Source organism: Capra hircus, chromosome 14 (assembly GCF_001704415.2).
Source record: "Capra hircus breed San Clemente chromosome 14, ASM170441v1, whole genome shotgun sequence".
In the NCBI taxonomy this organism is placed as follows: Eukaryota; Metazoa; Chordata; class Mammalia; order Artiodactyla; family Bovidae; genus Capra; species Capra hircus.
Window position 1 is genome coordinate 74,808,122 of NC_030821.1, and position 22,661 is coordinate 74,830,782.

Sequence of the window (22,661 nt, forward strand, 5' to 3'; positions counted from 1 at the left end):
GGGAGGAAGGAGAGGGTGAGATGAATGGAGAGAATGGCCTGGACGGGTATCCACTATTATATGTAAAACAGATAGCGGAATTTGCTGTATGACTCAGGGAGCTCAAACCAGGGCCCTGTAACAACCTAGAGGGGTGGGAAAGGGTGGGAGGTGGGAGGGGTGTTCAAGAGGGAGGGAACATATGTATACCTATGACTAATTCATGTTGATGTATAAGTAAGTAAGTTATAGTTGCTCAGTCATGTCTGACTCTGCCACCCCACGAACTGTAGCCCTCCAGTCTTCTCTGTCTGTGTGATTCTGCAAGCAAGAATACTGGAGTGGGTTGCCATTCCCTTCTGCAGAGGATCTCCCTGACCCAGGGATCAAACCCAGGTCTCCTACATTGCAGGCAGGTTCTTTACCGTTTGAGCTACAGGGAAGTCCTATGTGGATGTATGGCAGAAACCAAAGCAATATTCTAAAGCAATTATCCTTTAATTAAAAATAAATAAATAAGTTTTTTAAAGGACCCATATGGCTGGAGCAGATGCTGGAGCACAGAGAACCAGAGGGAGAGGTGGCCCTATAGGCTTAGTTCTCCTAACAACAATGTGAAGCCTTAAAAGCAACAACCAAATGGGCATTTTTATAAAAAGCGCACTGGCTGCAGTGTGGAGAGCTGAGTAGGGGGTCACAGGAGAGCCTCATGATATTACCGCATGTCACTACAAGGCATAGTTTGTGAATAATTTGAGTAACAAAGGAAAGGAAGTATAATGTGGTTAAGTATTAAAAGCAGGATACAAAATTGCATATAAAATATTATAAACTCAGTTTTATAAAATATATGGGCTGAAAAAAGGCTGAAAGGAAATACATTAAAAATATTAACGATGGTTATCTTAGGGGAGTGAGATTACGACTGATTTTTTTTCCGTACAGTTTTCCTGACTTTTGTCATATAAAATGCCTCTTTCATAACTATTTTATAATTTAGACTATAAAATATTAATAGAATGCTTGACAACAGGAATACAGCCTCCATCTACTGATTAAATATTGAGTATATTTACCTGTAACCAGATAAGCATGGAGTTTTGAAACCCTCCCCAACAGACCTTGAAATATTATGAAGAGTCTACAAATCAAGCTGTGTTGAGACAAGGATGGTCTTCAAAATTAATTGTATCTCAGTTTTGCCAAAGGAGTCCATATTTTTACAACTTCGCTGATACATTCAGTTGCTCACATTTGCAAGAAGAGAGGACTGAGGCTAGAAATTAATGAGACACCCCAGACGACATGATGTTATAATTTAACAAGACCACTTTCCAAAGATATGATCATTTAATCCCACCACTAAACTGAGTCAGGTTCTATTAGACAATCTCGTGTGTGGTGCTGAGAGGCTCAGAGGCAAAATCACTTGTGTCCAGTCCCAGCAGAGCGGAAGCCTCCGGTCTGTCCTAATCTTCCTCCCCACCCCATCCCCGCAGTGCCTGGAATGCAGCAGGTGTTTGAGCTGTTGAAGTGAAGTCCAGTAGAAGGATCTAGGGGCTTCCCAGGGGGCTCAGTGGTCACGAATCTGCCTGCCAATGCAGGAGACACCAGTTTGATCCCTGGGTTGGGACAATCCCCTGGAGAGGAGCACAGCAACCCTCACCAGTACTCTTGCCTGAAGAATCCCATGGACAGAGGAGGGCTACAGGCCATGGGGTCACAAACAGTCAGACACAACTGCAGTGACTGAGCACACACAAAAGGATCTAGAACCAACCCAGGACTGGCACTGAATCTCAGGCTCTCATCCAGAATGCCTTCTTTCCCCTTTTCAGGAAACAGGGAACCTCCTGTCTGGCATCTTCTTTGTCTTTCCTCTCAGTCTGGAAAACGTGTGCAGAGCTCGGGCGATGGGAGTTTGCTGATCCACGTCAGCAAGACTGTGACCACGGGAAAGGTGTAGGGGTCAGGCATCAGTTCACCCAGTGTGTCTGGAGGGCAGTTTTCAATGTAGATTAAAGTTTTAACGCTCATATCCTTTAAGACAGCAATTTCAGGGACATTCCCAGTGATCCAGTGGCTAAGACTTAAGGTGGTTATCTTAGAATTATGCAGGGGGCCGGGGTCTGATCCCTGGTCAGGTAACTAGATCCCACATGTAGCAACTAAGACCAGCTGTAGTCAAATAAATATCTTTTTCAAAAAAAACCCAGCAATGTCAGTTCTAGCAATTCATCCCAGAAGAAGTCCTGAAGAAGTAGTGAAAGAGGGAGGGACCAGAGCCTTGAGCACAGCATTGCCTGCCAAGCAAAAACTGACTCTGGTAAACTAGAGAATCCACACAACAGCAAACGCACTTTAAAAACATTGTCTACTGAAAAAGAAAAAGTTAAACATGGTAAGTTTAAAAAAAAAAATAGGTTGATAACAGTGCCTTTGGTGTTTTGTGTTAGGAAAAAAAAAAAACAAAATTAAGTAAGTGAAGTCGCTCAGTCGTGTCTGACTCTTTGCGACCCCATGGACTATAGCCTACCAGGCTTCTCAGTCCATGAAATTTTCCAGGCAAGAGTATTGGAGTGGGTTGCCATTTCCTTCTCCAGGGGATCTTCCCAACCCAGGGATCGAACCCAGGTCTCCCACATTGTAGGCAGACACTTTACCCTCTGAGCCACCAGGGAAGCATCGTGAAAAAATTATGGTGGCCAGTGAACCAAGCTGTCTGTAGAGGTGACCTCAACCAGAAGAGGCGAGATGGTTACTGCAGCTGCGTGTTATACAGACTCTGGAAGTTTCTACAGGACGCTTGTGTTACTTATGAAACTAAGGGGGAAATAAAGATCTTTTTCATTATAAATTGTGCAGCTATAAAAACCAGCAGACTTACTAAATAAGGCCTTGTTCACACCACTTTTTATTCAGGTGAAGCATACGTTCGCCTTGAGTAAAACGCTCCACCTTCATTAAGCCAACTGGCGCTGAGTTTCCCAAGCCGGCTGGTCTGCCTTGCATCCCACAGAGGCTGCTTAGGCTCAGCCAGCACACCATGAGGCCATCATGGAGGGGTTGGTTCTTAGGTTCAAGTCAAGAAACCAGAACGCCTTACCTATAGCTTAGCCAGCAGAGTCCTGGTTAAGTGTACATTCCACTCTCCCACCTTCTGAGGTGGTGGCTGGGGTCACACACAACAGAAGATGCTTTACCTGCTGGACTTCATGGGCTGCTCGTAGGCTGTCTGCTGGATGGCGTACTCCTGGTACCCTCTCCGGGGCGCCAGGTCAGCTGCTGTGGCCTCGGGGTCTGCAGCTCCTGTTTCTGGGGGCCCGGCCTCCACTGGAACAATCTTGGTAGCACCTGAGAGGGAGGCACAACTCGGTGAGAAATAAAGAGGTGCCTCGAGGTCCCTGATTCCCACCCCCCGCCCCAGTGCAGGGAGCACAGCCTGGGAAGCGTGTTTTTTCACTGTGTCGCATCTGTGCAGGGGGCTAGGGCTCCTGCAGCTCACACAGGTAACTTGTGTGTGTGTTGGGGTGTGTGTGTCTGTGGGTGTGTGTTTCAGGGAGGTTATCCAATAATCTATCAAAACCTTCTTGTGAGATACATTTTCACTTGATCTCTTTATTAAAAGGGCTTCCCTAGTGGCTTAGTTGGTAAAGAATCTGCCTGCAGTGCAGGAGACCTGGGTTCGCTCCCAGAGTCGGGAAGATCTGGTGAAGGAAATGGCAACCCACTCCAGTATTCTTGTCTATAGAATCCCATGGACACAGGAACCAGGCAGGCTACAGTCCATGGGATCACAAAGAGTCGGACAGGACTATGAGACTAACTTTCTTTTTTCTTTATTGAAAAACCAAAACACAAGACAGATACACATATACATATATGCCTCCCTGCAAGATTTCATATAGCTCCTCATGTGTGAAACTTTGAGTAAACGTCAAACAGCATCAAGACAGAAAGGAGCAGTGGACTCAACAGTGAGCAGGAATCTCCGCTGTCTGGGGTCAGGTCCCAAACAGGACATCAACCTCCCACCCTCCGGGCCCCTGCATCCACCCTGTGAAGTGAACAGTCTGGAGTGGAAAACTCAGGGGTCACCTTTACTTGTTCAAGTCTACAATGTGAAACCATCAAAGACGGTTCATACAAGTGTGTGTGCACATGAATAGTAAAGGAAATTCATTACACTTTTCACCCCTCACTTGCAGAAATCTCAAACACTACCATCCTTTTTTAAGAAATCATTATAGAAACTTTCTCTCAAGATGGCTAAACAGAGGAACCTCTCTCCTGGGGTTTTTATTTCCCAGAATAACACTTGTCTGAAGGACGGTGAAACCACTTCATGTCGCATAATCTTATGTGGCTTTTTTCTCTACTGAGCACCTCACCCTACAGTGAAGTACTGGGTTGGCCAAAAAGCTCGTTGGGGGTTTTCTGTGACATGTTATGGGATATAAAATATAAACATTACATGTATATAATATAAAGAGGTATTTATTTAGCGTTTTCATTTTGCATAGTCAGTTACCGTTAGTACTGAAAACAGATGCTTTAAAAGGCTCTCAGTTCAGTTCAGTTGCTCAGCTGTGGCCTACTCTTTGCAACCCCAGGGACTGCAGCATGCCAGGCTCTGCTGCTGCTGCTACTGCTGCTGCTGTTGCTGCTAAGTCGCTTCAGTCGTGTCCGACTCTGTGCAACCCCATAGACGGCAGCCCACCAGGCTCCCCCGTCCCTGGGATTCTCCAGGCAAGAATCCAGTGTTCTGGATTGGGTTGCCATTTCCTTCTCCAATGCATGAAAGTGAAAAGGGAAAGTGAAGTCGCTCAGTCGTGTCTGACCCTCAGTGACCCCATGAACTGCAGCCTTCCAGGCTCCTCCGTCCCTTGGGATTTTCCAAGCAAGAGTACTGGAGTGGGTTGCCATTGCCTTCTCCGACGCCAGGCTCTAGCTGACCTCAAAATCCTAAACTTGATTTTTTAAAATTTTATCTGACAGCTATCACCCCAAACGCATAGGGGAAAAAAAAAAAACATTATTATACTTTAGCATCTACTATCCTAAACTGCTCTGTCTAAGGTATCTATTCCTGGAAGAGGCCTTTTTAAAAAGGGCCAATATATCCACTGGTTATTTTATGTGAAAAGAAAAGGAGATAGAAATCTCTAGTATTATAAAATAAATAATGAACCTACTAAAAAAATCCATAAAAAGAAAAAAAAAAACCCTCGAAGAAGTTATGGGGAGGATTTTGGCACCCACAGCCGGGACAGGAAGAAGGAGCAAGGACATCCTGGAGAGGGTCTTGGTGGAGCTGGGGGTCCCCAAGGAAAGAACCGCTCTCCAGGGCCACTGCTCCTCTGAGCAGCCGCTCACATGCGAGCACAGGTCGCGGCCGCACAGGCCATTGGCAGTGGCAGCGGGAGCAGCCCTCACGCCCTGACCTCCGGATGCAGTCATCCACCGCGGCCCGAAGTCACCAGGTAACTCCGTCGAGAGCCCCGCAGTGATCACAGCCCCCGCCAGAGGTTCTGGCCGCGCCCCCGGCCACCGTGCGCACCTGGAATCGCCTCGTGCGCCGTCAACACCACACTGATGATGGGCTTCTTGGCCCCAGACATCTGCGGGGTATCCCTTCCCGAGCAGACCTTCTGGATTTTCTCCGCTCTCTGCGCCCGCGGCCTCTTCGGGGCCTTTTCTCGATCCTCTTCCTTATACTTCTTCTCCAGTTCAAGGTCAGATTCGTTACCTAAGGAGCAAATACCAGGATGTATAAAATACCCTTTTTATACCAGTGATGGAGTCGGGGAGCGTGCAGAACCCTTTTTATGGGCTGACAGCAAAGGGGCTACACCTGTGTGGTAGAAACACTGGTCCCTGGACTTCCCAGGGGTGCAGTGGATAGGAATCTGCCTGCCCAGTGCAGGAGGCATGGGTTCCATCCCTGCCCGGGGAAGATTCCACAGGCCTCGGAGCAACTAAGCCCATGCACCTCAACTGAGCCTGCACACCTACAGCCTGAGAGAAGCCAGGCACTGCAACTGAAGAGTAGCCCCCGTTCTCCATAACGAGGGAAAGGGCACACAGCCACAAAGACCCAGCGCAACCAAGAAAGCAATTTACAAAAAAAAAAAACTGATCTTCTGCATAACTAGGGAAAGGGCACACCGCCACAAAGACCCAGCGCAACCAAGAAAGCAATTTACAAAAAAAAAACACTGATCTCCATAACTAGGGAAAGGGCACACCGCAACAAAGACCCAGCGCAACCAAGAAAGCAATTTATAAAAAAAAAAACAAAAAACACTGATCTCCAGCGAAGTGGACACTGTATCACTTTGGGGTCACCTCCGCTTCCTCAGTCTTGCCTTTGACTCAGTAAACACCATTCCCCCAGCACAGGCCCCCACGTGGGCACTGAGGGACCGCTGCAGACACAGCAGGCATGGGCCCTCACCTTGCTCTCAGGAAGCCCACCAGACCTCAGAGTCATCAGCCAACAACACTGCGGGGAAGACACGGTGGTCTTCTTTAGACAGCCTAAGGAGAAGGCATTCACATGCTCAGCATCCAGTTACTAGGTGCCTTCCGTGTGCCAGGCATGGTGGACACCAAGGCTGACGGGACACCAGGACCCAGAGCCCACCCTCGAAAGCCCTGCCGTCTGGTGGGAGAGATGGACGGGGCAGTCCACTATGCACCCACTGAAGTGAGAAGGAGTCTTGGATGACCGAGGGGAGGGACAGAAGATTCTACCCGAGGGGTCACACAAGCCACTCTGGGCAGGCAGCCCTTCAGCCAGTGTAAACAGCAAGCATTGTGAAGCTGTGGTCGGGGCTGCAGGGAACAGGGGCGGAGGAGGTATGGGGGGCGGAGGGCACAGGAGACGGTGGTGTGGGGATCAGTGGTGGGCTCGGTGCTAAGGAAGGGCGTGAAGACAACGAGGAACGCTTAGCTGGGTACCCTGCGGGGCGAACTTAGTGAAGAAGCCTACAGATACTTACAAGTATCTGTAGGAACAGAACCAGGGGAGGGAGTGAAATCCAGGGCCTCGAATGCCCACAGGACATGGGGAGCCGTCCTTCAACGAGCCGGGTGGGGGGTGAACTCCAACGCCCGTGGAGACCACCCAGGAGCGTGAGTGAGTGAGGCTGGCTGGGGTTACGGTGGGGACACAGCACAGCCCCGGCCCCAGTCAGGGCCGAATCACAGGACACACACACACGCAACGGTATCAACGTATCAACAGTGGGACTCCCCACACTGCTTTGCAGTCATCTGTCGCGAAGCCTCATCTGTGCCGTGACCTCTGGGAGCTTGGGGCTATGTCTTCTTTTTACTGAGCTTGAGGACCTAACCTTACAACACAAAGACCTGCTCTGCTCATGAAGCAACGGACCAATGGGTAGCGATCAGCAACAGACTTCGCCAGAGGAAGAAACATCTAGCAGTTAGAGCCACCCAGGGCCTCCCAGGTGGCTCAGAGATAAAGAATCCGCCTGCGGTGCAGCAGATGAGGAGACCTGGGTTCAATCCCAGGGTCGGGAAGATCCCCCGGAGGAGGGCATGGCAACCCACTCCAGTATTCTTGCCTGGAGAACCCCCAGGGACAGAGGAGCCTGGCGGGCTACAGTCCATGGGGTCACAAAGGGTAGGTCACGACTGAAGTGACTGAGCGCGCACACAAGCCAAGCCATCCCGTGAGGGAGGGGTGGCTTTAGAGACGCGTTTCTCAGCAGGGTTTCGAGGGGCTTCACACAGCAATCATGATGCCCTGGGAAAAACTGAACCACACAGAGCAGCAGCGGGTGGGGTGGGGCGTCCAATCAGACAAGCCCTGCATCTCTCAACTCTGAGACCCTCCCGACAGGGCAACGGAGCTGCAGGAGAAAGAGGGTGAAGGATCGCGGAGACCCAGCCCTGCTGGAATCCGAGACAAGTTAACCCCGCAGGCTCTGTGGACAGGCTTACAAGTATCTGTAAGATACTTACTGCGTGTGGCTCAGAAAGGCCAGGCGCACCTTGGGCCTGACCCCACGCCCACCTCTCCAGTTCCTCTGCCTGTTTGCTTGTGATGACCCTCTCCTCCATCTGACGAAGTACTCATGTCAAGTACTGCTCTCCTGAAACAGAATCTCTCTCTAACACCAAGTTCAACAATGATCCCCTCGTACTTAATAAACCATTCTCTTTGCAAGCTTTTTCTTTCCCCCCTTGTTCTCCTATTTCCAATTTTTCTCAAGGTCCATCTTCAAAGAAAACATCATTTCCACACAAAAGAAAGAAATATTTACTTGGAAATTATCCCAGCACTGCAGAAGGTATTTGTTCTTTACTGGCCACAGTTCATTCAAAAGATATGTGCAGAATGCCAGGCCCTGTTCTAAGCATTTGGGACAGTGCACGGTATAAGACAGAGACCCTTGCCTCCCGGAGTTTATGTGCTGGTGGGAAAAGACAGACAATACAGCTAAAACATAATAAGTCAATTACAAAGAAAGTAATTTAAACATTTCTCATTTTACCTGTGCCCAGTGAGAGAGCACAAGCATTTGCAAGATAAACAAGTCTGATTTCTTTTTTTTAGAAGAGAACTGCTTGGGCCTCCCTGGTGGCCCAGTGGTAAAGAATCCGCCTGCCAGTGTAGGAGACACGGGTTCGATCCCTGATCCCTGAAGATCCCATGTGCCTCACAGTGACTAAACTCGTGCGCCACAACTACTGAGCCTGTGCTCTGCCACTAGAGAAGCCCCTGGGATGAAGAGTCCAGGCCCTGCAACCAGACAGTAGCCCCCACTCGCAGCAGCTAGAGAAAGCCCTCGCAGCAATGAAGACCCCGCACAGCCAAAAGGCTCTAACAAGGGTGCCTTTCAGAACACAAGGCGCTTGGGTGACGTGGCCTCATCTGTCAGACTTCGCATCGCGCCGCGTCACCGACCGAATCCAGTCGTGACCCTCGCTGCACTAGGATGTGCTTTTCAAACGTTTTTTTTTTTTTCTTAGCAGCAGGACATTTTGTGTGAGTTCTTTAAGCAATTTCAATATACCTAATAAAAAGGCGTGGCTTCTCTGGTTACAGTGGGTGGGGTCCAGACCAGCCCCCCAACCACCACCTGGTACTCCCAGCCCTCCAATCCTCAGCCACAGGTGCCTCCAAGAGCCCTGGAAACAGCTTTAAAAGGAGTGGATGCGGACGTTGGAGGGACAGTGTCCGATACCACCTGCAGCACGGTCACCGCTCTGAGCCGCTGTTGTTGAGTTGTGGAGTGTATGAGCTACACTCCAGCCTCTGCCTTCCAGCTGGACCAGTTCAGAACTCTCTGAATCCAGGGTCCGAATCCACAAAGTGAGTGGCTGTGAGGCTCAGGTCTGGGAAGGTCGCAGAGCCCTCTGTCACGTGGGGAGTCATGCTGTCACCCCCTGGCGCCACATCTGGGGTGGTGATGTCATGCCTGAAGACACACTTGTAAGGCTCAGGACTGGGCTGGGACCACAGCTTCCAGGGGGTCCCGTAGGGTCTGTGTGAACAGGAGAGGCGCAGGGAGGGCTGCACCCCCAGCCCGGTGTGTTCCATGGAGTCGCTGACGTTCGGGAAAGACAATGTTTAATTTCTTGACATCTGTGCATCATTGCTCTTCAACCCCAGCACACTGACCTAATTCTTTATATTTCATCTCCTTTTGAGAAGATAGCATTTAAAAACCACTGATGCCGCAGCATGGAAGCAGGAGTTCCCAGGAGTTCCCAGGGGGGTGCAGAGACCCCACTCTTATGACAGTGCCCAGGGTCCTCGCATGCAGGGAGGCATCAGACAGAGGCAGTACAGCTTCAGGAGCAGAGACTGGGCATGGGCCCCATCTGAAGGGTAATGAGCAAAAAATCCAGGGTCCCCGTGTTCCACAAAGTTCCCACTTGTCCCTCCAGGCTGACCCTCATCTTCTTCCACCAGCTCCTGGAGGCTGACCTGTAATGGGTCATACAGGGGCTCCATTCTTCTGGCTTCCCACAGGGTTTGGCCAGTCGAGTCACCAGCAGCCGGGAGGGAGGGAGGTTTGGGGGAGAGTGGATGAGTTAGTTCTGGTCACACAGTGAGTTTGGTAGGGTGTAGGGTTCCAAGGAGCTGTTATCCACCTGGGTGGGGGTCTACAAGTGGGCCTTTTGTGGGTGAGGGCACAAGTGGGTGATCACAAGGGGCTGGGATGGATCAGAAGCGTGCACACACACACACATACACACACACATCCTCCCTTAACTTGGATGAGCCTGTCTGACTTTACTAAGAAAAAGGAAGCTCATCTGATACAAAAGCTCTCAACTAAGCTCCTTTGATCTCAGAATCTCCCTGCTCTTCACTCAGCAGCCCCTCCTGTCCTAGAGGAGCTTCTCTCAGAGGGATGTTACTCCACTTGCCAAACCCCATACTCTCAGCGGGTCGGGGGTGGGGATCTGTGTCTGTGTTCACCCTCTAACTCCCTCTGGGAACCTCTCAGGGTCCCCGACACGTAATAGCATCCAGGCAAGGCGAGCTGACCTGGTAGTGGACCCATGAAGAGTTAACGGTACAGGCAGTCATACATCTGTAGAAATCAGTTCATGCGCACTCATTTATAATTAACAACAGCGCTAATATTCTAAAGTACCTATTCCAAATTGCCCCAGAACTAATTAAATCTCAGAACGCCCCAGAGAGTCAAGTGTTATCAGCCACATTAATAAAAAAAGCCCAGAACCGTTGTCAGAACAGCAGACTGGTAAGGGATTATACTCTGGGTCTCTGCCACCAATTCATTCCAGGCTGCTAATGCAGCAGTTTAAGGAACTTATTAGCCCACGATTATTCTATCAAACCTGCTGAATATGCATCCCTCTTGCCTTCCGTCTTGCCCTCGGGCTTTCTCGCGTCTTCCTGTCTCTCTGGCTCCAAGGGGAGGCCAGGTGAGCACAGGCTCTGAGCACCGTGTCCCCACAGAGGGGTCCCCACAGAGGGGTCCCCACAGAGGGGTCCCCACAGAGGGGTCCCCACAGAGGGGTCCCCACAGAGGGGTCCCCACAGAGGGGTCCCCACAGAGGGGTCCCCACAGAGGGGTCCCCACAGAGGGGCCACGACGACCGTGAGCACACGCAGAGCACCAGGCAGCCCGCCTCCTCCTGACCCTGTTCTCGCCGCACACACTCGTCACCGCAGTGAACCAGCCCGCCTTCCTCACCGCACCTGCAGGCTTTTGCAGGAACCGTCAGGAGGGAAATGTTGTCCCGGCCCTGCCCCCGACGGCAGCCCTGGACGGGGCGTTCACAGCCCCTGTCTCCAGGTATCCTTCCAGGATGTTCCCGCCGCAATGTGGTCCTGCCATGCCCCCCCTGCACCGGGCTGACTCCCACATCATCCTGTATCTATTTGGTCCTCGTCCCCCGGGGCTCAGCTGCTCCAGGGAACAGACTCGTCTTACTCGCTTTGATCCCCAAAGTCTGGCTCAGGGCCCAGCCGCCACAGCACAAGTCCCGTAAGGTGGAAACAGAGAGGAGAGGGCTGGCCTCCGGGAGGACCTCCCGAGCCCTCGACTCCAGCTGGCTCCTCGGCAGCTGGGAAGCACCAGGCGCGGCAGCAAGTCCAGCTTTAAAGGCTGCTGGGCTCTGGGGCTCTGGGCCTCAGGCCCTTCCCTGCAGCACTTCTCAGCAGTCAGGCTGTGATGGTCAGATAAACTCCTTTTCAAAACAAGGGTCATAACGCATCGCTGCCACTCGTCTGGAGAGCCGTCACTTGGAGCAAAGGCCCGCGGTGTCACCGGCTCCAGCCCCCCACCCCCCGACCCCATCACGTCCCTCCAGGCGGGACGCAGGCAGCCCCGGAACCGTTGACAGCTAGATGCAATGGGGCTGCCTCCTGCCCAGCCCCCAGCTGGCCTGCAAGACGCTGGACAGGAAGGGCCTCCTCTTAGAGTCCCAGCATAGGACTTCCCTGTTGATCCAGTGGTTCAAATTCCAAGCTTCCAATGCAGGGGGCATGGGTTCTATCCCTGGTTGGGGAACTGAGATCCCACAAGGCATGGTCAAAAACATTTTAAAATATAAGTCCCAACTGAAAGTCCGGCTTGGTGGGATTTAGGTAGTTCCTCTTATCTCCTATTCCCCACTCCCCTCCATGAAAAAAGGGTCGTGAGTGCCCTCTGGTTCCCCAAGAGTCACGCAAGGTTGTAGCAGACAGCACGGGTGCACAGGGCCAGCTCCGCGTCCCAGGTCTCATGTCGAGACACTCGGTGACCAAAGGGGCTGGGGGTTTACTACAGGTGACTCTGGGCCAGGACAGGAGGGAGGATCACATCGGAAGATGGCTGGACAGCTGTGACAAAAACTGGAGCTCGGAAATCAAAGGGACCAGGGTTCATGTAATTACAAGCTGGCCCTCAGGCAGCCTCCTCCGTCTGGCAGAGCCTGTTTCTTCATCTAACGAGGAGGGGACAGCCCCACCCCAGCTCCCAGCATGGGGTGAGAGCGGATGCTCAGTGCCCTGAGGGCAGCTGGCACTGGTGCGCTCAGGGGAAGACGAGGCAGCATCACCACCGGGGCCCCGCGGACCTGGGCCTGGGATTCTGCGGACCTACGGGAAGCTCTGGACCCACTGGCCTCTGGAATCCTGGAAGCAGGTAAGCAAACGCCTGCCAGACTTCGCAGCCTGCCTCACACCCAGTCAACTCACCCAGGGCCTGTCGGGGCTCCCAGGGACTCAAGGCTGTGGATCTCACACTCCATTCCTTCCCTAGGCAACTCTGACGATGGAGCCCAGTATCACGTACCTGAATTTTATTCCAAGTCTCAGACGCTACTGCAGAGAGAATGGTCACGTGCAGGTGATTTTCTTCAGGGAAAGCTTACCAGGGCTGCCTGCACTGGGGCGCCGTGCCAGTCTCAAGGATGAAAAGGAGCTGAGGGGCTGCCTTAGAGGGTGGAGGATGGTTTTTTTGAGAAGAGACGGCTCCATGGGACAAGTGGGGGTTAGAAAGCAGACAGTGTCCCATGATAAGGGGGTGATCTCTCCATGATGGGGAGAGAAGGCTCAGCAGGCAGGTGGCATGTCACCATTGTGGGTGACATCATTCTGTGAAGGGCGAGCTTATGGGGAGCAAGTCCAGAAGTGGAGTGGCCAGTCCACCGTGCAGAGTCCACAGGAGAGATGAGAAGGCCAGACCAGGGGCAGGGAGGATGGCCAGAGAGGAGACCGCAGGCAGAGTCGTGGGAAGCAGGGCACCAGGCCAAGGGGGCCAGCAGGCTGGGGGTGAGCAGGAGGAGGACTCCAGGATGACTCAGATTCTAGCTCCGAGGACGGCACAGCACCAGCAAAGGAGGGAAGTGTGCGGAGCAGGTCAGGCGACACGGTGGAGGCCCCAGGCTCATTGCTGCTGACTGTCCAGCCGTCACACAGGCTCCCGCTCAGCTTCTGACTCTGCGGGCACTTCTTTTCTTCCTTCTACCCTGGTCCTCACATCTCAGGTTCCTGCTGCCATTCTTTTCACCTGTATCTGACGCCTGCCTGTGACAGTCACTTGACCCACAAGAACGGCAGCGGAGATGCAAGGCAGAATCAAAGAAACATTTAGCGGGCAAAGTCCAGCAAGTGGCTGGACGAGACAGGTGAGGGAGAAACTTCTGGATGAGACACCTGTATGGGGTGGCCAGTCACCAGGACAGAGGCTGTGTGTGGGGGTGGGGGAGAACATTTATATGGAGCCTCTGGGACCCCAGACCGAGACACAGGCCTTGAGCTCAGGACAGGGTTGGGGCAAGGAGAACACGTGCCAGTCCCCAGACCACATCTGTGGGCGAATCCATAAAAATGGCAGGAGTCACGCGGTTGCCACATGACAGCCACCCAACATGTCCAGCCCTCACCCACCCCAGGCACAGCGAGGGTCGCACTGCACAGCCCCTTGAAGTTGGGTGGGACCGCGAGGTCAGTTCTGGCCAATGAACTGCATGGGCAGGAATGACGGAGGCCACTTCTGGGCCGAGTAAGCCTCGGGCCCTCCTCCCCACCGCCCAGTGACCAGACATGCTCAGGGCGGTGGCCGCTCTCCCCGCCTGATCCCTGGGTGAGCAGAGCCTCCTGAGGGTCTGCAGCAGAATGAGAAGGAAAGCCAGATCTGTGAGCCCACTGCAATGGGGGAGGCTGGTTGAAGGATGTAACCTGGAACACACCAGCAGCACCCGCCATACTGAAGGGCTTAACAGCAGGACCCGACCTCACAGGGCAGCTGGAGAGATGGGAGCAGAGTGGGGCAAGCGGAGGTGGCAGGGGGGCGGGGGGTGTCACAGAAGGGTGATACTAACTGTCCCCAAGTCCCACATTTCTAAGCATGCCTCGGACCACGTACAGCTGGAGGCCGCTGCACTCTGCGTATCCCTGATGAGCAGAGGTAAAGTGAGGGTTCACAAAGCAGCAAGAGGAAACAGACCATCCCATTCCACATCTTTCCATGGAGAAAAGGTCACGCTCAGAGGACTGACACCGCTCTGTCTTTCCACCTGCAGACTTCCAAACCCGACTCCTGCAAAGCAGTTTTCAGCCTACGCAGCTACTGATCAAGTCAGCACTTTTGCTAACAAAAAGATAGTAGAAGACACCTGAAATACTGTTGTGTGAAATCCTCACGAAGATTGCAGGTGCATCTTAGGTAAGATCTTAGAATAAATGCCTTGTCTTCTTTAGGGAGGATTTAACAAGTATAAAGCAAACTTTTGCAGCTCTCCTTGCATAAAATGACCCCAGAAATAACAAGCTTAGAAAGGTTCAGAAGTCACTTTTATAAACTTGACACATTGATTTCTGTAGGCTGTAAAATGTTTTTCAAAAATACCAGCTGTTCCACGTAATGGCATTAGGCAAGAAAAAAACTCTTTTCCTGGCTTCTTTTACTATTCAGATGCAGAATGAAATAAATAAATGTTGAATACATAACAAAATTGTTATTTTAACTTGCTATGGTTCAGTGTAGGGAAAAAGCTTATTTTGTTTTCTTCTAATTGTTTCAACAAGCCAAAGAGTCAAGGTCAACTGTTTGAAATGTCACTAAACTGCTCTTTACTGAGCATATATTAAAACAATTATGCAAGAATTTTCCAAATTGTAATATTGTGTTTGGCAAACTGAGGAACGTGAAGCAATCATCACAGGTATGTCAGCTGCTAGGCGGCAGGGCGTTAGGTCATTTCTGTATATTTTAGAGGCTTCAGCAGTGGCCAGAAAGGGAAAAACACCAGGAGCTTCCACCTTTCCATTTGGTATTTGGTAAATTAGAGTCCACTTAGGTCATTCAAATCAATGGACTACGAGGCCATTTTCTATGCAGCTTAGCACCGGAGGAAGCTGATAATTGTATTAGGAAGGACGATGCCTGTCTGCCGCTGCTGAAGAGACTGCCTAATTAATTACAGAACAGAAAATAAAGGTGGGGACTGCACAGGGTGGAACTTGCCTTTCACATGAGGTTAGAGAAAAAGCTGAGAGTGGTACACTGAAATGGACAAAATCAACAACCACAAAGAAGAAAAAAGATTGGTTTTAAGGTGCGAACGGTAGAGCTGGGCCGTCTGCAGGCGAGAAGCGGGGAGTCAAAGGGTGGCATGCAGCCCACCTCCAGGGAGCCGTGCGACTCTTAGAGAACCGTCACTCTGCACTCCAACTTCCCCAAGTATAAAATTATGGAACAGGTTTGAAAGGGCGGGTTTCTAAGCCAATCTTAAAAGATCACACATAGTGTGACTTGGCTGGTGTAACATTCTCGACATGACAGAATCACAGGGTCGGAGATCAGTGGCTGTGGGGTGGGGGTGACCGTGAAGTGGAACACGGGGAGCCCTCATGGTGACGGGCAGTCCTGCCTCCTGACTGCCGTGGTGGCTACACAACCCTACACGTGTGATGAACGGTGATGAGTGATGAGCTACGCAAACAGTATCTCACTGTCGGGGCTCCTGATCCTGACACCGTGCTATAGCTCCGCAAGACAGCACCACTGGGGAGAGCAGGGTAAAGGGTCTGAGACCGCTCTGTACCATCTTTGCAACTCCCTGTTATCCCACTAATTGTTTTTAAAATATGAAGTTTTTTACTTTTTCAAGGGTTGACTTGGAATCAGACCCTTCTTCTCTGTGGACCCTATGATTTGAAATAGTTTATCTATAAACTGCACTTAATGAAGAACATCCTTTTGCCCATATTTACTCATCAAATATGTATGACTGCCTTACTTCACAACCGTCACAAAAATACAATTTCCAGAGGGATCAAAAATACAGATAAAGAATGAAACCATACAAATAACAGAGGAGTATATAGAAGGTTGTTTTTATTATTTGGGGTATATAGGTAAGTGTCCTAAGCTACGATAAGAAGGCCATGAAATCTGACAGCAGTGGCAAATGCCGATATTTAAAACTTCAGTAAAATGCAAAAGGAAAGAAAAAGCAATTCTGCACATGAAGAGACAAATGACAAAACTGGAAAATACCTTCAGAATATATGGCAATCCAAAAGTGTAGTCAGTAAAGAACATGAGCAAGGAATGCCCCAAATTACACACAAGACAAAAACCTGAATATCTGCAACGAGATCGTCCACTAGTGACCAGGCAGATAAAATTCACAGAACATTTTGGAATGAACAGTCCAGTGGCATTTAGAGCATCCATAGTGTTATGTAATCACCACCTTTATCTAGATACAAAATCTTTCCTATCATTTAAAATAAAACTCATTAAACAGTTTCTCCCCATCCTCCCCTCTCCTCCAACCCCTGGTAATTACCAACTGTCCTCTGTCTCTATGGATTATCTGTTCTGAATATACATGGAATCATACAATATGTGACCTAAAAGATGCCCTATTAGTCTGGGAATTACATTACTAGATATTTACCTAAGATAACGAAGGCACAAGTACAAAATATAATAATAATAGAATAAAATTGTAGGCTCAAGACTATACACCTGAGTAGTTTTTTTGCTTTCTGTTTTTTAATCAGGGAGAAAAATTTTAAACAGTATTCAATGTCGATCAACTGGAGACCGATGAAGGAAAACTTAAGGCCCACACACACAGTGAAATGCTGTGCAGCCTTTAAAAATAACGAAAATCTCCATTTACTGACTCTTTCGTCAGAAAGCAGAGCATCGCAATCAGCAGCACAGACCCTGCAGCCAGACCGTGTGAGCTCAGAGCACAGCTCCGGCCCTGACGGGCTGTGTGACGCTGGCAGACTCCTGATGGCTCTGCCTCAGCTCTCTGTCTATGAAGTGGGCATGACAATAGTGTCTACAGTGCCACTGTGAGAAGGATATGAGCGAAGAGGGGTACAAGTACTGAGAACAACGTCTGCAACATAGGAAGTGAGACAAACAGCTTGTGGAAGGAAAAATACCTGACGTGAAAAAATTATCCGCTCCATGAACTGCATGAAAAAAGAACACAGAACATTATGCATGACCTCAATTCCTGAAAAATGTATGTGAACATACACAGAATGTAGGTCTCTCTTCACTCTTATACACAGTGTAATAGAAATTACACCTAGGCAGTGAAACTGTGCACTATTTTTACTTTCTTCTTAGTATTTTTTATATCTTTACAGGTATTAAAAAAGAAAACAAATGATAACACCCAATTGGTACTTTTGGACACCTGGAACCGCAACTGGCCTGTGCTTTCTAGGAGGGAAACTGGCAAAATGCAATACACTTTCCAGCCCAGTAGTTCTACTTTCAGGAATTTACCCTATAAAAATAACATACATGTATATACACATACACAAATGCACACATGTACATAAGGGAATATTTATTCAAGTAATATTTATCACAGAAAAAAAAAAAAAAACAAGGAAACACTCTAACTTTCATTAGATGCACCATTGTTCGTCAGCACAAACAATGGAAAACGTATCATAGTGCATGGAAAAATGATGCCACAGAGCTCCAGGAAAGACTCTCTCTGCGAAACCTCTGAATACCCAGGTGAAGAGCCTGCACTCTGCTGTGTGGGGGAGACACCAGAGTGGGTCTCAGGAAGAAACACCGGGGGCAGCACAGCCTGGGGGGGCGGGAGGGGAGGGTACCCCCATGGACAGGACTGAGCCTCTCAGTTACTCCTAGGCCTGGGAGGAGGGAGCCGGAATGTCTGGCGTCGCCAAAGAGGGAAATTACCCAGTCTCTAACCACGGCAGTGCAGAAAGCCCAGGGGTCTCCCAGAGGGGGCTGACAGGACAAGCCAGCCACGGGGAGGCACCGAATCAGAACAGATTCTCAACCGGGTCGAGAGCTGGCCCCTCGGACTACGCTGTGATGACCACTAAGGGTCAGGGCAGGAAACGCGGGGGCGGGGTGCATGTGTGCACGTGTGAGACACACTCAGAGGGCCACGGAGGTTGGGGGGGACTCGGTGACGTGACAGGACAGGGAGCCCCTCCATGACCATATCCCGTAGGAACAAGCGCGCTGGGGACCGGTGCCTTGGGTACAGTGCCGTGAGCTCCTGCCCCTCCCTCCCCGGGCCATCTCACTGCTGAATTTCTGCGTGTCTGCCAGAGCACCTGAGGCTCTGAAGCAAGACACTGCTTCCCCCAAAACCACTGGGCTCCCCGCCTCCACTTCCCACACGGCGGGCACTCACACTCTGTCTTAGGACAGCTGCCACCCCACTGCCTCATCTCGCCTGAATCCTTGTCTGTTATTTGCAACAGCCCCTGCAGCCTAGTAAGAGTTCATGCGGTCACCCTGAGAGCAGTTCTTTAAAGGAAAGAGCACTTTATGGGGTCTACAACTGGCACAGGTGTTGGCAATGAGCCTTGGCCACCAACTTGATGTCTGATGAATCTTAGGTGGTGCGTGCGACCATGCTAAGTCACTTCAGTCGTTTCCAACTCTCTGCGACCCCACAGACTGTAGCCCGCCAGGCTCCTCTATCTACTGGATTCTCCAGGCAAGAATACTGGAGTGGGTTGCCATGCCTTCCTCCAGGAAATCCTCCTGACCCAGGGATCGAACCCAAGTCTCCTGCCTTGGCAGACTTCTTTACCCCTAGCGCCACCTGGGGGGCCCATTAGGTGGTGCATTCCCTCAATAATGTGCTCAGTTCAGTTCAGTTCAGTCGCTCACTCTGCAACCCCATGGACTGCAGCACACCAAGCCTCCCTGTCCATCACCAACTCCCGGAGCTTGCTCAAACTCATGTCCATCGAGTTGGTGATGACATCCAACCATCTCATCCTCTGCTGTCCCCTTCTCCTCCCACCGTCAATCTTTCGCAGCATTAACGTGCTAGAATTTTACAAACCAAGGGCCTTGCTTCACTGTTGGGAGGTGCTTCTAGGACTGAAGAACTGGGGTTCAGACTCAGACAGTCTGGGTTCAAAGGCCAGGAGGATCGCTTTCTAACTAAAAGACGCTGGGTAAACTGCTTCGTTCCTCAGTGCCTAAGCGCTCTTACCTGTGACACAGGAAGGGCAGCAGCGGCACTGTGCCCCCAGGGCTGAGAAGAACAGTGACAGCTAGCATGCTCGGGGGCGTTTGGAACGGCAGGTGCTCTTCTAAGCACTGTAGAAAGTCCTGTCTCACTGAATCCTCCAAGCAACCAAACTAGCTAGTGCTGTTTCTATTCCCATTTTACAGAGGAAGAAAATAGAGCTGGATAAAGTTAGTAAGTACTGGAGCTGCGATTCAAATCCAGGCAGCCCAAGTCCAAAGCCCACACCTTGAACCAGAGCCCACGTGACGTGAGTGTGTGCTCAGTTGCTCAGGAGTGTCCTGCTCTTTGCGACTCCATGGACAGTAGCCCGCTAGGCTCCTTTGTCCATGAGATTCTCCAGGCATGAGTACTGGAGTGGGTTGCCATTTCCTACTCTAGAGGTAAAATACTTAGCCTGGCACAAAACAGTAAGAACTTTCTACCTTCTTAGACATACTTTGAAAACTTTGAAACTGGTTACAAGAATCAAACAAGGACAGCAGAGCCCACGGCAGAGGCCCTTGCTGTTTCCCTCCTCCTAGACGGGTGTCTGGGAGACTGTCTCGCTCACGAGCACGCTCTCTTCAGCCTCTCAGAAGCCGCTTCAGAGCCGAAGCCTTGCCGAGCTCTCACCTGAAGGCAGCACCTGGTATCCTGTATGTTCTTCAAGAGCACTGGCCACTCACAGGGGCTCGAGACTCACAGGGGCAAGGGTCAAGGTCACTCACAGGGGCTCGAGCATCCTAACCTCGGCCTTTCTGCTCACTGGGCCCGACAACACGGCTCCAGAACAAGAGAAGCCCCCCACCGCAATGAGAAGCCCCCCTGCACCCCAACTAGAGAGTAGCCCCTGCGCTCCGCAGCTAGAGAAAAGCCCGCGCAGCAGTGCAGACCCAGCACGGCCATAATTAAAGGAGTAAATAAAATTAGTTTTAAAATCTTAAAAAAAAAAAAAAGTTCAAATGAGACAGCTGGTTTAAAAAGACGGGGTGCGCTCTTACCTGCGTCCCCCTCCGCCTCGCCCAGGTTCAGCACGATGATGCAGATGTGCTTGCGGAGCTGGCGCGGGTTGGAGAACTTGCGGCAGCACTTGCTGCACTCCAGGCTGCCCCCCTCCTCGGGGGCCCGCGCGCCGTCCGCGCCGGGCAGGGCGCTGCGCTCCGCCAGCTCCTCCTCGGGGCTGGGCTTCTTCGTGGACCCCTTGGGCCTGCCTCTCTTCCTCTTCATGACCGAAAACTCTGCGGAGGAAAACCAGAGGGCACTGTGGGGTCACAGAAGGCGACAGGGTGGGCCATGTGCTTGGTTTCCAAGCGGGGAAACATGTCTGTTTCCACGGGGAGCTCACATGGCACAGAATCCACCTGCAGTGCAGGAGGTCTAGTTTCCACCCCAACGTGGGAAAGATCCCCTGGAGCAGGGGATGGCTACCCACCACCCCAGCACTCTTGCCTGGAGAATTCCACGGATGGGGATGCTTGGCCAGGCTACAGTCCATGGGGTCGCCGAGTGGCGGACAGGACTGAGCAACTAACACTTTCGCTTCCCACATTTTATTAAAAAAAGGAGAGCCTGAAGCAGTTCCAGAAATGAGCAGCTGCAAACAATCATTTAGTGCTAACATCTCTGCACCTCTGTGCTATTACACAGTCAATTCTGTAATCATGTGATTTACAAATATTAATTTATCAGAACCTGTGCCCTGTGCCTCTTCCATAAAGTGAGGAGGGTTTTAAGCGGTGACTGTCAGCTCCAGCTCACAAACCAGGCTCCTTAGAAACCACCATTTCCACTGAAAACTAGTTCTCAGAAACTTGCTAAGGACTGTCTCTGCAAAGGGTTCTCAAAGGCTGCTTAGCTTTTCATGGTCTTAATGAGTTACACAACTATTCTGACTATTTAAGCCATCATGATTATTAGGTCCAAATTGCTCTGATGGAAAAGAGACAAAAATAATTGCAATCTAAAGCCAAAGATTATAGGGCTAGAGACAATATTTTTCAAGTTTTCTGGAGACCAGAGGATTTAAATGTCATCATCAGAGCTGCTTTGGAGCAAGTTTCAAATCATTTTTCACCTCTTATTTCTTCTTAATTAACATTCATTTTTAAGGCATCCATCTCCAAAGGAAGGTGGGGATTAAGATGGGTGAGCAGGCTGAGGGGGCCTCCTGCCGTTGTAGGCAGGTGGAGTGCTGTCTTAGGGGATGTGATTTGAGAGGTGCCCTGGCCGGCACAGCCTGGCTGCCCTGCCATCTCTGGAGAGCCTTCTGTCTGGCTAAGGCATGGCATGTCAGCAGCCAGCCATCTTTGTATCTGAACATCAGGGCAGAGGAAGGATCCTAGGTTCTAGCACCATCTTGGGGGAATGGTCATCTGTGCAATTATGATGTGTTCGGGGTCCCTCCTGCTCTCCCTGTGGTTGTGCCCAAGAAAGCATCACCCACAGTGCCCCCTGCTGTCACCATGAGGACCCTTTAAGGGGGTCACCTGGGCTCCCAAATCAGTCAGAGAAGTCACAGGGGCGGGAGAGAAGGGCAGGAAGGCTCTGCAGGGGAAGTACAGAGAGACGATGCGGGCTCTGACGGAGGCGCCTGCTCAGATGTGGGGTCCCCAGGAACTCAGAGAGGGGGGCTGAGACAGGGGAGCTCTTGCAGGAGCAGGGTTTCCACTGAGCTGCAGGGCCAAGGCAGGTCCTCCTTGACCTAGAGCTCCAAGCCAGAGCCTTCCATGGCCGGGGTGGCCAGCCTGATACACCGTCACTGCTTGCCTCTATCTCGCTGGGCTTGTTGGGGAATGAGCTCCCCTGTCGGCCTTGAGATTTTAGCAGGAGAATGACAGCTGTGGGGACAGGAGGCCCAGCCACTGCGTATGGGAGGCTGGGGAGGGAGGTGAGGAGAGGAACGTGCCGAGTAAGGACAAACCATTCACCTCAGAGCCATTAAAACTTTCCTTCTGATTATTCTTTACAACAGAAGCTTACTGAAGCAGCGTTAATAGCTAAAGGAGCAGAATGAGCGGAGAGGCTGTAAACCGCCCACCACATGTCACACCCGCTGAGCTCGGGAAATGCGTTTACTGCCCCGCGCCCTGCCCTGCAGAGGCCCTCCTCTGACATATCCTGAGGATGCAGCCGTGCAGTGGAGAAAGGGCTGCATCCGTACAGAGGTCTGCCCTCCGCCCTTGGCCACACGG

At 51.1% G+C, this 22,661-nt stretch overlaps 1 protein-coding gene across 1 annotated transcript in view; it reads right to left on the reverse strand.

The window, feature by feature from the left end:
* ZFAT (zinc finger and AT-hook domain containing) overlaps window positions 1–22,661 on the reverse strand; it is a 160,880-nt gene that overhangs the window by 96,716 nt on the left and 41,503 nt on the right. The window contains exons 3-5 of the mRNA XM_018058597.1: window positions 20,472–20,708; window positions 5,540–5,728; window positions 3,183–3,333 (exon numbers count right to left, since the gene is read on the reverse strand). Coding sequence (XP_017914086.1) covers window positions 3,183–3,333; window positions 5,540–5,728; window positions 20,472–20,708 — 577 coding nt within the window. The remainder of the gene's footprint in view (window positions 1–3,182; window positions 3,334–5,539; window positions 5,729–20,471; window positions 20,709–22,661) is intronic.